Raw genomic sequence first — 14,885 nt, 5'->3', positions numbered from 1 at the left:
GCGTGGTCAGTAGGCTTCAGTTCTTGAGTCAATTGAACTTCGTAAGCATGAAGAGGCAAATCTTTCGTGAGAATACGCTGTAGAGAGCTTCTCAAAATGTCCAATTCTTGACCACAGTGCCGAATTGATGTCCCTGGATTCTCGGCAACACTCTCACGAACTGCTTCAATGTTTTGTGTTGAACGACTTGTTGAAGGACAGCCAGAGTGTTTAAGATCACTAATTGATCCAGTCTCCCTAAATTTTTTAATCTCTTCACAGTTGATGAAGTTAAATCACTATTCCGACCATATTTTGCACGAAAATTGTGAACTGTAGCTGCCAAACCTTCATTATTTTTAAAATATTGCTCAACAATGAAAATGCGTTGTTCTTTCGTGTAGCGCTCCATTTTTAATAACCCTGAACTGTCAGCTGTCACGCTATCTTTTTTTTCGTTGGCAACACTTTACGGCACAAGTGGCGTAAAATTCAAATCTTGAGTGAATTTTGGGACACCCTTTAGAAGCTCAGTGAGTGTGTTGAATATAACAAGAACAGAATGGGTGGCTGAGGTGGCTATGTCACATGGGACCTGCTGAGGGTAGGTGCTTTTGACTTGGGCTTTCCCCCTGCAGGTGTCACTGGAGAAGGTGCTTGGCATCACAGCCCAGAACAGCAGTGGCCTAACCTGTGACCCCAGCACAGGCCACGTGGCCTACCTAGCAGGGTGAGTGGATGGGCCTTGGTTTTTCCATCTGTAGAATGCAGATAATGCTGCCTACCTCTGAGGGCTGTGGAGAAGATTCCATCTGTATCTACAACAGTACCTGGCATGTAGTGAGCACTATGAAAGCCTTATTGTGACTGCAGGTGGGAGATGGCAGTGATTATGGGAAAGACAGGTGATTAAAACTCAAGCCATATCAGACAACCTGGATTTATGTCCCAGGTCCACCCTGTGCCCCTCTCTGAGCCTCTGCTTCTATGGTTATAAAACAGAAATAGTGATACCCTCCTCTTGGATTGTTGAGAGTACTGAAGGACATTGTGCAACTGTATATTGCACAAATACCAATCTAGTCTGACACTGTTCTGGGCACCAAAGGGTCCCCACTCCAACCCTCATAGGGCAGGGCAGACCCATGGTCATTACTAATGAACATGAATCTGTTAGTCTTGGGGAAGTAAGCAATCCAAGATAAAGGACAGGGGCGGGCTTTTGAATCTGACAGGTATAGATTCACATCCCCACTCTGTCCCAGACCTACTGGATAGCCCTGGACAAAGGACTTCCCCTCTCTGGGCTTCAGTTTCCTCCTCTATAAAATGGGACGAAGATTCCTGACCTTTTCTGGCAGTTGTAAGGATTTAAAGAGATCGTGCACACAAGTCTTTATTAGCCCAGGGCCTGGAAGGATAATTACCACAGAGGAAGTGTTGGTTTCTATTTAAGAATGTTTTAATGATAAATGTGAAGTACCCTAGAATTCTCAGCATAGACATCTGGAAGAGGAGGTAAACAGAGAATCTTCTGCTCAGAGGGAGCCTTTTTTATGTGTGAGCTCTCTTCTGTTGGGGACAGAATATCCCTGGACCCCAGTACTCCCCTCAGTTTGGGCACATTTTCTTCTTTCTCCTCAGCTGTGTGGTGGTGATTTTGGACCCCAAGGAGAACAAGCAGCAGCACATTTTTAACACTGCCAGGTAGGCTGGGGCCTGGGCATGGGCAGGAGTGGAACCCTGGGAGTGCTCATGATTAGGTGACTAATTCATTCACTCACCCATCAGTTTAGCAACATTAACCAAGTGTCTGCTCTGTGTTAGGTATTATCCCAGGTGCTGGGGTCACAACAGTGAACAAAAGAGATGAGAATCTTTGCTCTCTGTAGAGCTGACAGCTCAGAGAGGGAGACAGACTAAAGTCAATTGGCTAGCAAGCCCGCTGTGACCATTGCTATGGGGAAATGACAAGGGATGTGTTAGGGCAGGTTTATAGGCAGAGAGTAGGGGATAAGCCATATCAGAGAGCTCTGGAAAGGCCTTCCTGAGGCTGAGACCTGGAGGAAGTGAGGGGGAAACCCATGTGAAGGTGAGGGAAAAGCATTTCAGGCAGAGGGCAAAGGCTAAGAACCTCGGGTTGTTTGAGGAGCAGCCAAGGATCCACGTGCTTGGAATAGAGGTGTGGGTGGGGGGAGATGAGGCAGGAACAGGCAGAAGCCACATCACTTGGGCCTTAGGGAGGGGGTTGGATACTGACTGCAAAGAGAAGCCACTGGAGGGCATTTATTTATAGGTTAAGGATATGCTTTTTACACCCTAACCTTCCAGCATCCTCAGTCTCCCTTCCCTGTTTTACTTTTCTCCACAAAAGGTACTTCTTTCTCAATATGCAACAAAATTTCCTCACTAATGATATTTACTGTCTGTCTTTCTTCCATGGTGTGAATTCTCTGAGGGCAGAGACTTTCTCTTAGTGAATTTCTATGTCCCTTTCACCTAGAGCAGTATTTAGCACATTGATGGCACTTATTTCAGGAATGAATGAATGTGATTTAGAAAGATCCCTCTAACTGCTTGTTTACTGGGGAAGGCCCTTAGCTCTGAGTAGGCCCATGTTGGTGTCCAGGGGTCTGCCTTCGGGTTGATTGATCACTGTGCCATCCAACAAATGGCATAGAAAGGGTCCACTCTCAACCACTGATTAGTCCAGGGGTGGGCAAACTTTTTGACTCGAGGGCCACAATGGGTTCTTAAACTGGACCGGAGGGCCGGAACAAAAGCATGGATGGAGTGTTTGTGTGAACTAATATAAATTCAAAGTAAACATCATTACATAAAAGGGTACGGTCTTTTTTTTTTTTTTTTAGTTTTATTCATTAACAAACGGGCCGGATCCGGCCCGCAGGCCGTAGTTTGCCCACAGCTGGATTAGTCTGTCTTAGTAGGCGGTGTGGCCAGAGTAGAGGTTTTCACCCAGCTGCATTTCAGAGTCACCTGACCCCTGGGCCTCACTCCCAGAGAAGGCCTAATCCTTGGCCTGGAGTGAAGCATGGGTATTGGGAACTTTAAAAACTCTTTATATTAAAATTATTTTATGATTTTTTTTTGTTAATCCTCACCTGAGGATATTATTTCCATTGATTTTTAGAGAGATTGGAAAGGAGGGAGGGAGGATATGGGGGTGGGGGCGAGAAATGTCAGTGTGAGAGAGACACATTGATTGGTTGCCTCCTGCACATGCTCCCACCAGGGCCAGGGATTGAACAGAAACCCAGGTATGCACCCTATACTGGGAATCGAACCCTCCACCCTTTGGTGCACAGGTTGATTCTCTAACCACTAATCAACACCAGCCAAGGCTAAAATAATTTTAGACTTAACAAGACTAGTACAGAGAGTGTTTGTAAACCTTTTACCCATATTCCCCAAATGTTAACATTTTATCACATTTGCTTTATCATTCTCTGTCTATATACATATTAATTTTTCTCTGAATCATTAGAGAGTAAATTGCAAGCATGATGTCCCTGTATCTCTAAATACTTCGGCTTGTATTTCCTGGGGGTGGGGGGCGGGGAGGAATGATATGGTCCTTTAAAACTGCAATACATTCAACAATATCAGGAAATTAAAACTGATACATCACTACCATCTACTCCTCATTCAGGTTTCACCATTTGTCCCAAGAATGTCCTTTATAGCAAAAGGATTCTGTCCAGAACTATGCATTGCTTATCATTGTCTCTTTAGTCTCCTTCAGTCTGAAGCAGTTCCTCCATCTTTTCTTGACTTTTATGACTTTGACACTTTTGAGGATTACAAGCCAGGTAATTTGTAGGATATGCCAACCTTTGGGTTTGTCTGATGTTTCCTCATACATAGATTCACGTCTACATCTTTGTCAGGAACACCTCAGAAAGAATGCTGTGTTCCTCTCAGTACATTCTATCAGGAAGTTCATGATGTTGATCTCTCTCATGACTGGTGGTGTTCACTTTGAGCCCTTAATTAAGGTGGTGTCTGCCAGGCTTCTCCATTATGAAGCCTCTCTTTTCCCCTTAGGGCTGCTTCTCTGAAACTTTGCAGATATTACCCTGTTTCTCACCAAACTTTTACTCACTAGTCTTAGCATGGCTTTGACATTTTTAAAAAGCTCCCTAGGGAATTCTGACATGCAGCCAAGACTGAGAACCTCTGGCCTACAGTCCAGGGCTCTGCCCTGTATGGTTAGGTGTCCTTGGGCAGGGGACTTCCCTATGTTGAAGTTTCCTCATCTCAAAACTGACTAATGAGTGTCCTGACTTCATGGAATGTGTGTAAGGAATCAGTGTACTGATGCCCATATAGCATTTGACAGAGGGCTGGGCACAAGGTCAGGACACATGATAGTCAGGAGTACTTGCAGACAATAGAAAACCCACAACGAACATGGTTTAAACACAAGGGCATGTTCTTCCTGCACATAAGTGTGGAGGTGGACACCCAGGGGGCTGGTGTCTCTGTGGCATTAGGGACCCCACTTCTGTCTTTCTGTTCCACCATGCTTATTGTGAGGCTTCTGTTCTTGAAGTCACCACTTGACCCAAGATGGAGTTCTGGTTGTCATGTACTTTCTTCAGAAGGGGAACAAGTGGGGAGCAGGACAGAATTCCCTTCGAGAAGCTTTTCTGGAAATTGCAACAGCACCTCTCATTGGCCAAACTAAGTCATGTAGCTGTACCTGTGTAGCTACAAGTGAGTGAGGAAATGTACTCTAGCTGGAGACATTGCCAACCCAATTAAAACTGATATTCTGTGAGTGGGGAAGGAGGGGTGAGTTGCTATTAGGTAGCCAGATCACCTTTGTTGCTGTAGGAACAATGGGAAGCCATCAGAGGGTTGAGTTGATGATAAATGTTCTATAAGATTGTCAAAGACTTACTGAAAGACTTAGTTATCTGCACACCAGTTTACTCATGTGAGGGAGACAACTACTAGACTGTTAAGGAAGAGATGTAAAAACAGCATTAAAAAAAAAAAGAGGAGAGAGAAAAAAACAATGCAGTCTTGGAGCAATGAAATTTGCTACCAAAAATGTGCAAACTAGTCTGATTATACAGCCATTGTGCTGGCTATCTTGGAGTATCAGAGAGAAGCATGTTGATTGGCAACAGGTTTTCCAGAACATCTTGAGCGATTAGCAGGGGAGCACATGCTGTGGCTGTCTCAGTGTGATTGTCTGCCAGGGTCCTCCCTTCAGCACCACCTCCATAGTTAGGCCAGATCTGTACCATTTCCCGAATCTGAATTTCTCAGGATTATAGGGCTGCTGGGGTCTTAGGAAGCCCACTGTTGGAGAGGAAGGAAAGTCCCCATTCAGTGTCCACCCCATCTGGGTTTGGAGTTTAAGGGAGAAGGGATCTTTGCTTTTATAGAACCCCATTTCCCTATGCTCCTAGCAGCAGGGAATGCAGGAATGCATCATGTGCTGTGCTGGGCACATAGGCAGCACTGGCTCTGTGGGAGCTGCTGGTGCTCACCTCTCCTGGCCTCTCCAGGCTTAGGAGCGAGGAGTGGGCAATGTGCTGTGAGCACAGCCAGGCTTGGGTCTGGCTTCCCACCCTTAGTGGAACCAGTGATATCAATCCTTTTCCTTGCCCTCAGGAAGTCTCTGAGCTCTCTGGCCTTCTCCCCTGATGGGAAGTACATAGTGACGGGAGAGGTGAGTTGTGATCATGATTGAGTAGGTGGGGAGGTGTCTTGGGGCCATTCCTTCTGTCTTCACAGGCCTGGGGAGTCCCTGGAATAGCTCGTTCCTGGGCCACAAAAGCCTCGTGGCAGATAGGGGAGGTAGCTTTGGGGCATACCCTGGGGCAATGCCATCTTCAGCCCTGCCAGCCCTTCTAGCCCTTCTAGCCCTGCTTGGTATCGAAGCCAGCAGCAGTTAACAGCTCCACCTTTCCTAGAACGGGCACAGGCCTACTGTGCGAATCTGGGATGTGGATGAGAAGAGTCAGGTGGCAGAGATGTTGGGCCACAAGTACGGCGTGGCCTGTGTGTCCTTCTCCCCAAATATGAAGCACATTGTGTCCATGGGCTATCAGCACGACATGGTACTCAACGTCTGGGACTGGAAGGTGAGCCAACTGGCGGGTGTGTGGGCAGGCAACCAGCTGCTGGAGCATCCTGGGTATCAGGCTTTGGAAGGACTAAATGAGATAACTTGGTAAAGTGCTCATTCATCCAGCAAATATTTATTGAGCACCTGATCCCTGTTTTAGGCACTTATTGAAGGGCATATGACAAGTGCTCAATTAGTGGGAAAATAATAATAATAATTATTATTATTTTAATATATTTTATTGACTTTTTTACAGAGAGGAAGGGAGAGGGATAGAGAGTCAGAAACATCAATGAGAGAGAAACATCGATCAGCTGCCTCCTGCACATTCCCCACTGGGGATGTGCCTGCAACCAAGGTACATGCCCTTGACCGGAACCGAACCTATGACCCTTGAGTCCACAGGCCGACGCTCTATCCACTGAGCCAAACCGGTTAGGGCGGAAAATAATTATTTTTATATTGACCAGCTGTGACTTTGATCAAGTGACTTAACTTCTCTGTAGGTCTTTTTCGTAAAATGGATATTATAGTATACACCTGGTTGAATTGTGAGAATTCAGTGAATTGATATGAATCACTGGACTCTGGAATAGCTGAGGGAGGACTTGGAATCTGCAGAAGTGGTACCAAGTCCTGGTTCTGTTCATAACCTGCTGTGTAACCTTGAATACATGATATCTTCCCTTTTAGCATGGCAGAGTGGGAGGAGAAGTACCTCCCTTATAGAGCTATTGAGAGGATCCCATGAGTTTTCCAGTGGAGTGCTCAGCAGGGCCCAGAATGGGTGCTCCATTGATGGAAGCCATGGTTGTTATCCTTACATCCCAGCTGTGGCTGTCCTCCACACCAGCAGTCGCCATCCGGTGGTCTGCGGACTACTGGTGGTCCGTGAGGTCCGAAAGGTTGGCGACCGCTGCTCTACACAATGTAGGCTGTAGAGCTTGGGCTCAGGGACAGCTCTGGAACTTACTCTCACGTGGGTACCTTCCCAAGCCTCAGTCTCCTCTGTAGTGGTAATAAGAGTGTCACACAGGTTCTCCCATAGAGTAGCTTACTGGAGGGTCCAAGGAAAACAGACTTGGAGCAGAGGAGAGTGAGGAGACGCAGGGCTGAGGGCAAAGGCTGAAGTCTAATGGGGTGGGTGCTGGCATGAACTTTTCTGTACTGATTCTTCCAGAAAGATATTGTGGTGGCCTCCAACAAGGTATCATGCAGGGTCATCGCCCTCTCTTTCTCAGAGGACAGCAGCTATTTTGTTACTGTTGGTAACCGGCATGTTAGGTTCTGGTTCTTGGAAGTCTCCACTGAAGCAAAGGTGAGTTTTGTCCCTGCCACCTCAGCTAGGCCTGGGGAGTAACTGTCAGGGGCGGAATGGACTCCTGTTTCTTCCTGAGATACGGGGCAGTGATCTCAGGCTGTCTGGCCTCTCAAGCCTGTCTCTGCCTCTGGCCTGCTCTCCAGTGCTGACTGGCAAACCCTGCTAGGAATCTCCCCACTGCACTCCCTTCCTCACTGGCCCTGGGCCAGGCCTTTTTCCGGGGCTGCTGCCTTCCAGCCACTCTGCCTGGAAGTGTGTTCTGTTTTTTTCTTTCCTTCTCCTCCTCTTGGAGGAGTTTCTTAGGGTCCTCCTGTGTAGATGTGTTGTTCCTCTGGTCATGAGAGACCCGTAATGCCGTTGTTAGAGTACAGGTTATGTGAACAATGTCTCACTGTGCCCTGCTATGCCTCCAGGTGACGGGGACAGTGCCCCTCATAGGGCGCTCAGGCATCCTGGGTGAGCTGCACAACAATGTCTTCTGTGGTGTGGCTTGTGGCCGGGGCCAGATGGCAGGCAACACCTTCTGTGTGTCCTACTCGGGCCTCCTCTGCCAGTTCAACGAGAAGAGGGTGCTGGAGAAGTGGATCAATCTGAAGGTACCCCACCTCTCTGCTATCAATGGGGGAAACACTTTTTCCATGACATGATCTCCTGGGACACTCAGCAGTGTTTCTGCCCGGTGGTTGATCATACCAGCTCTGGGTTTGTTAATCCTCACCCGAGGATATTTTTCCCATTGATTTTTAAAAGAGATTGGGGGAGGCGGGGGGAGCGGGAGAGAACATCAATGTAAAAGAGACACATCAATTGGTTGCCTCCCCAGCGCAGAGATGGAACTTGCAACCCAGGTATGTGCCCAATACTGCTGTATACCTCACAGAGTTGATGAGATAATATAGGTAATGCATTCAGCACAGTGCTAGTCCCCTGAAATGGGGTCAGGTTACAATTGCTTTCCTCACCTTTTGATTCAGTTCACATTTCTCTTCTTCATTGAGCACTCTTGGCTAGTAGGACAACTGCATTTTTAAATTTTTAAAATAGATTTTTATTGATTTCAGAGAGAGGAAGGAAGAGGGAGAGAGAGAAAGATCAATGATGAGAGAGAATTATCAATCAGCTGCCTCCTGCACATCCCGCACCCAGGATCAAGCCCACAACTCGGACATGTGCCCTGACCGGGAATCAACTGTGACCTCCTGGTTCATGGATCAACACTCAATTACAGAGCCACATTGGCTGGGCCTGAATTTTTTAAAATATATATATAAAGTATCATTGACTTAATCATTTTCAGTTAAAAAAGACTATACCAAAAACAACATTTTAAACTAAAAGATGATATGTCAATAAATTGCAGAACCACTTTTCTTTTCGTTTGAATCCTCATCTTAGAACTCATGCAGCTTTTAAGCAAGTCAGAAGCTTTTGAGAGATAGATGTGTAGCCCCTGAGCAGTTGTCATAAGTGACTCATAAATTAAGTCCCTGTGAATTTGTAGAAACTCCTCTAATCTGTGTCCAGAGTTCTGGCATTTCCTGACTCTATCTATATGTCCTGGCAGGATACAGTCCTTCCTGTAAACAGTAACTTTTTTCTATGCTGCTTTGAAGTATAATCTCTATGAAGTTGTTTTTAAACAATAGGAAATAAAATTTAAGCCTAAAACTCAACCCTGTTACTGCAAGTGACCTATCTTTAGTCACAGTCTGCTGAACAGATATTTTCCACCCACAGCTGAGTTTTTCTGTAGGTAGCAATGATAACTCTATCCCAGTCTACCTGCTGGCACATTTCCTTCAATAGTGATCTTATGCTATATCCTGATTTCAAAAATTGTAAAATTTACTAAGATGGGCTTCTTAGACCCAGGAAACTATAAGGCTTCTCTGGAGGCCCAAGTTCTGTCAGTCCCCATGTCCCTGAATTGGGCCACACAAAGCACAAAGTTCACTTGGGTCCCCTTTGCCCCCACAGGTCTCCCTGTCTTCCTGCCTCTGTGTCAGCCAGGAGCTCATCTTCTGCGGTTGTACAGATGGGATAGTTCGCATCTTCCAGGCCCACAACCTACATTACCTCACCAACCTGCCCAAGCCACACTACCTTGGGGTGGATGTGGCCCAGGGCCTGGAGCCCAGGTACTACCCGAGGGAAGGGAAAGAGGCCCACCCAGAGTCTGTCTATTGGTATACATCCATACTTTTAGATCCATCTCCATACTAGCCAGCCCTAGGCAGGAAGCAGGATACAGCTATAATGAGGCAGCAAAATCTCTGCCACTGTGAAGTCTTCAGTCTAGTGAGAGAGCTTGATGGTAAACAATTACACAAATAAGATCATTTCAGATAGTCATAAGTGCTTTGGTGAAATAAAATAGGGGCTCATATTTGGGTGGCCAGGGTAAGCTTCTAGTGAGAAGGAGCCAGTTGTGTGGAGAACTGGGTCCTGACAGCAAGTGGAAAGGCCTTAAGGGAATAGCACACTGGGCCTGGTGTGTTGCAGGAATACTGGGCGGCTGTGTGGTTGGAGCCCAGTATGCCCAGGGGAGGAGAATAATAGGAGATAGGTCTGAGAATGGATGGAGGCTGATAGAAGGAGCTTATAGTCTATTTTGAGGTCCATGGGCAGCCACTGGGGATTTCAGGCATTAGCATTATGTGATCAGGCCTGGAGCATTAGATCACTCTGGCTGCCATGTGGAGAATGGGTGGAAAAGCTGAGCTATGACATATTTTCCCTTTGTTGTAAGTCATTTTGTGCGGGCAGAGGAGCTACCTAACCAGAAGTGCTGAGTGCCTGGGGTGACCTCTCTGTAGATTACTGGACACTGCCTCTGGAGTGCCTTTTCTAATAGCCTTGAGGGGGCTATTGGGTGTCTCAAAGGAAAGAGGGTGGGTCAGCAACTCACAGACAGTGGTGTGTTGTAGCAGCCAGGCTGCCCAGCTCTGCCAGCTTCTGCTTTGTGCTGTGTGGCCTCAGGTAGGTCACTGTATCAACTTGTGCTTCAGTTTCTTTATCTATAAAATATAGTACCTACCTATCATGGAGGTTGTGGGGATTCAGTGCAGTTAAAGCTTTTGGCACATAGCAGGTGCTCAATAAACTGTAGGGAGGCCCCAGATCAGGGGACAACAACTCTGCTCCCTTGCACAGAGATGTTTGGTCATGTGTTGGTGGAGCCCATGAGAGAGAAGGCCTGAGGTATGTGCCCATTAACCTTCCATGAGAGAGGACAGAGCTTGGGTTGGGTGAAATGAGTGGAGAAAAATGTTAACAGGAGTTGAAATTCAAATGTTCTCAAAGGCCAAGTGGAAGCTTTCACTTTACAACCTCTGTGTTAGAAACAGAGCAAAGGAAGAGAGAGGATGGAGAAGTGGAGTTGGAGTGGGAGAGATGGACCACCGTGGCATTGACATGAGATAACTCAAGTGTCACCGTGTCACCACAGGCAGCTGTCACTACCCACAGTGACACTGATGGTGATTGATGACCCATGTTGCCTTGTTAGCTTCCTCTTCTGCAGGAAGGCAGAAGCAGTCTATCCGGATACGGTGGCACTGACCTTTGACCCCATCCACCAGTGGCTATCCTGTGTGTATAAGGACCACAGCATCTATATCTGGGATGTCAAAGATATCAACAAAGTAGGCAAGGTGTGGTCAGAGCTCTTCCACAGCTCCTACGTCTGGAATGTGGAGGTGAGTCCCTTTCCCCTCCTCAGCCTTTGTTCAGCCCCCATTTGAAGAAAGCTTCTGCAGAGTTTGGTGATCCCATTTAGCCATTCCTTCAAAGGATGCCCTATTCCTTCAAATGGACTCCAGCTATGTGCCAGGTACTGTTCTTGGTGCTGGGGACACAACTAGGAAGGAAACTGGCAAAAGTCATGCCCTCATGGAGCTCACATTTGAGTGGGAAAGTAAACCCATAAACATCAGTATAATTCATGCCAAGTAGCAGTACCTCTCAGAAGAAAAATGAAGCAGAGTAGGTGAAAAGGAGATCAAGGCTACTTGCTATTCTAGAAAGGAGAGTGGTCAAGGAAGGCTCTTTGAGGACTTGACTTTGAAGCAGAGAACTGCAGGAAGTGAGGGGATGAGAGGCATGTGACCACTTGGGAGAAGAGCAAAGGTCCTGTAGCAGTAGCCTGTGTACCTCAGAGAGCCTTCTGTGGAAGCTGTTTGTGTCATTTAGTGCATTTTTATTTGTGTTGAAGATTTTTTTATTTTCTAAGAATAAATCTGTGGGGATTTTTTCATTCTCTAAAGCTGTACTCCTTGCAAATTAGACAACTGATGGAGAAAGAATTGTATTCTACTTTTTTCCCCTCCTGAAAATATCTTACTACTAGGAATGTCTGTCCTAGAGAACTTGTGTTTTCAATGGCCTAATTCAGAATTGGAAAAAATAACCTAATCCTTTGGAATAAGTATTGATTTAGCCTATTGACTGTTCGAATCCTTCTGCTTTCCTGGATCTGATGCTTCTATTACTAGCACTTTGCTCACTTAACAAGAATGTTTTTAAATAACTTTAAAATTTTATATATAAACTAGAGGCCCGGTGCATGAAATTCATGCGGGGGGGTGGTGATCCCTTCAGCCCAGCCTGCACCCTCTCCAATCCAGGATCCCTCTCACAGTCCTGGACTGCTGGCTCCTAATCGCTCGCCTGCCTGTCTGGTCGCCCCTAACTGCCCCCCACGAAACCGGCAGTTGGACATTCCTCTCACAATCCTGGACCACTGGCTTCTAATCCCTCCCCTGCCTGCCTGCCTGGTTCCCCCTAACTGCCCCCCCCCCGCTGGCCTGGTCACCCCAAACTGCCCTCCCTGCTGGCCTGGTCGCCCCTCATGGCCCCCCCGCTGGCCTGGTCGCCCCACGCAGCCTGCTTGTTCAGTCGTTTGGTCGTCCCTCATTAACCCCCTGCCGGCCTGGTTGTAGGCAGCCATCTTGTGAGGGTGTGAGGGTTAGTTTGTATATTACCTCTTTATTATATAGGATAGGATATGGTCTCCTTGAAAAAAAGTTGTAATATTAAAGGTAAAACTAAAGTCTTTTTGATCACTTCCCCACTGCCAGTCCTACTCTCTCTCACCCATATTATCAGGTTTTTTTTTGTCTTTTCAGTTCATTTTCTTTGTATCTACCTGTTACCTATTTATTATATTTATATATAAATATAAATTTTATTTATTGATTGATTGTATAATTCTGTATGTAATTAAAATATAAATCTTATTCTTATATTATATTTATATATGTGTATATTTATCTCCTCAACAAAAATATCTGTAGATAGATCTTTTTAGGACCTTTTTATCAATTCTGGAAAATTCTCAGCCAGTACAGGTTTAAGAATTGCCTCTATCACATTCTCTCTCTTCTTCTATAAATCTCATATACTATTTCTATTTATCCTTTATTTTTACTTTTAAAAATTATATTTATTTTTTATACTCATTACCTTAAAATTTTTATTTATTTATTTATTGATTGATTCTAGAGAGAGGAAGGAAGAGAGAGAGATAGAAACACTGATTTGTTGTTCCACTTATTTATGCATTCATTGGTTGCTTCTTGTTTGAACCCTGACCAGGGATTGAACTCACAACCTTGCCATATAGGGACAACGCTCTAACCAACTGAGCTATCTAGCCAAGGTCTTATCCTTCTTTCTTCCTTCCTTCCTTCCTTTCCTTCCTTTTCTTTCTTTCCTTTCTTCTCACCCGAGGATATTTTTCCATTGATTTTTAGGGAGAGTAGAGGAGAAAGGGAAAGACACAGAAACATCAATGTGAGAGAAATACATTGATTAGTTGCCTCCTGCACAAGCCCTGACCAGGGCCCTGGCTGGAGAGGAGCCTGCAACCAACGTATGTGCCCTTGACTGGAATTAAACCCAGGACCCTTTGGTCACAGGTCGATGCTCTATCCACTAAGCCAAACCATCTAGGGCAGTGGTCGGCAAACTGGCTCGTGAGCCACATGCGGCTCTTTGGCCCCTTGAGTGTGGCTCTTCCACAAAATACCACGTGCGGGCGCGCGTGTACAGTGCGATTGAAACTTCGTGGCCCATGCGCAGAAGGCGGTATTTTGTGGAAGAGCCGCACTCAAGGGGCCAAAGAGCCGCATGTGACTCGCGAGCCTCAGTTTGCCGACCACTGATCTAGGGCACCCTTTATTTTTAAAGATAAAACAGAGATCTTAAAAAAACCACACAGCCCAGGCTGGGTGGCTCAGTTGATTGGAGCATCATCCTGTACACCAGAAGGTTGTGGATTTGATTCCTAGGTTGTGGGTTCTGTTCTCAGTTGGGGCGCATATAGGAGGCAACTAACTAATGTCTCTCTCTCCCTTCCTCTCTCTAAAAATCAATTAAAACATCCTCAAGTGAGAATTAACCCCACACACAAACACACATATACATAAATAAAAGTACAATTCATTGACTGTCGTTAGCAGCTGTTGATGTTCAATGCCAGATCCATTTATTCATTGGGAATTGCAATATGGTAATATTCTAATTCTATCATTTCTTTTTATATATGTATACTAGTCCCCCCCCCCCCGCCCCAGGTGCACAGATTTGTGCACATTGAAAGGAAATTAATTAAAAGGTGGTCGGCATGGCGGGACTGGGTGAGAAGGGCCGGACACACCCTGGAACCAACCTCCCACGGTCCCTCCACAGCCGGCCATACCTGGGGCGGTGCAGCAGCTTGAAGGTCGTCTGTGGAGTGAACAGGGTCCCTCCAGCAGGTGGGGTCCCTCAGCCTGGCCTGTGGGGATCGGGTCGAAACAAGCTCTCCGACATCCCCTGAGGGCTCCCGGATTGCGAGAGGGCGGTTCTTGGGTGGGTTCCCTCCTCTCTGGCTCCCGGTGCATCACCCAAGAATCATAGCTACCAAGTCACAACAGCTCGGCAGCTCCTGTGTTGAGTGTCTGCCCCCTGGTGGTCAGTGCATGTCATAGCTACCGGTTGGAGCATCTGCCCCCTGGTGGTCATTGCGCATCATAGCTACCAGTCAGATGGTTGCTTAGGCTTTTATATATATAGATATGTTTTTATTGATTTCAGAGAGAGGAAAGGAGAGGGAGCAAGAGATAGAAACATTAATGATGAGAGAGGCCCCACTGGTGTGGCTCAGTGCTTGAATGTTGACCCATGAACCAGGAGGTCATGGTTCAGTTCCCAGTCAGGGCACATGCCCAGGTTGCAGGCTCAATCCCCAGTGTGGGGGCGTGCAGGAGATAGCATTGATGTTTCTATCTCTCACTCCCTCTCTGAAATCAATAAAAATATATATTTTTTAAAAATGATGAGAGAGAATTATTGATTGGCTGACTCCTACAGGCCCCCTACTGGAAATCGAGCCTGCAACCCAGGCATGTGCCCTGATTGGGAATCGAACTGTGACCTGGTTCATAGGTCAGTGCTCAACCACTGAGCCACACCAGCCAGGCTATCATTTATTTATTTATA

At 46.3% G+C, this 14,885-nt stretch overlaps 1 protein-coding gene across 1 annotated transcript in view; it reads left to right on the top strand.

The window, feature by feature from the left end:
• WDR62 (WD repeat domain 62) overlaps positions 1–14,885 on the top strand; it is a 50,570-nt gene that overhangs the window by 4,833 nt on the left and 30,852 nt on the right. The window contains 8 exon segments of the mRNA XM_005862402.2: positions 618–709; positions 1,624–1,686; positions 5,626–5,683; positions 5,928–6,098; positions 7,263–7,400; positions 7,817–7,999; positions 9,381–9,541; positions 10,912–11,101. Of these exon segments, the coding sequence (XP_005862464.1) occupies positions 618–709; positions 1,624–1,686; positions 5,626–5,683; positions 5,928–6,098; positions 7,263–7,400; positions 7,817–7,999; positions 9,381–9,541; positions 10,912–11,101 (1,056 nt within the window).

Source organism: Myotis brandtii, unplaced genomic scaffold (genome assembly GCF_000412655.1).
Source record: "Myotis brandtii unplaced genomic scaffold, ASM41265v1 scaffold165, whole genome shotgun sequence".
Lineage (NCBI taxonomy): Eukaryota > Metazoa > Chordata > Mammalia > Chiroptera > Vespertilionidae > Myotis > Myotis brandtii.
This window is presented reverse-complemented; position numbering and strand designations above follow the sequence as displayed.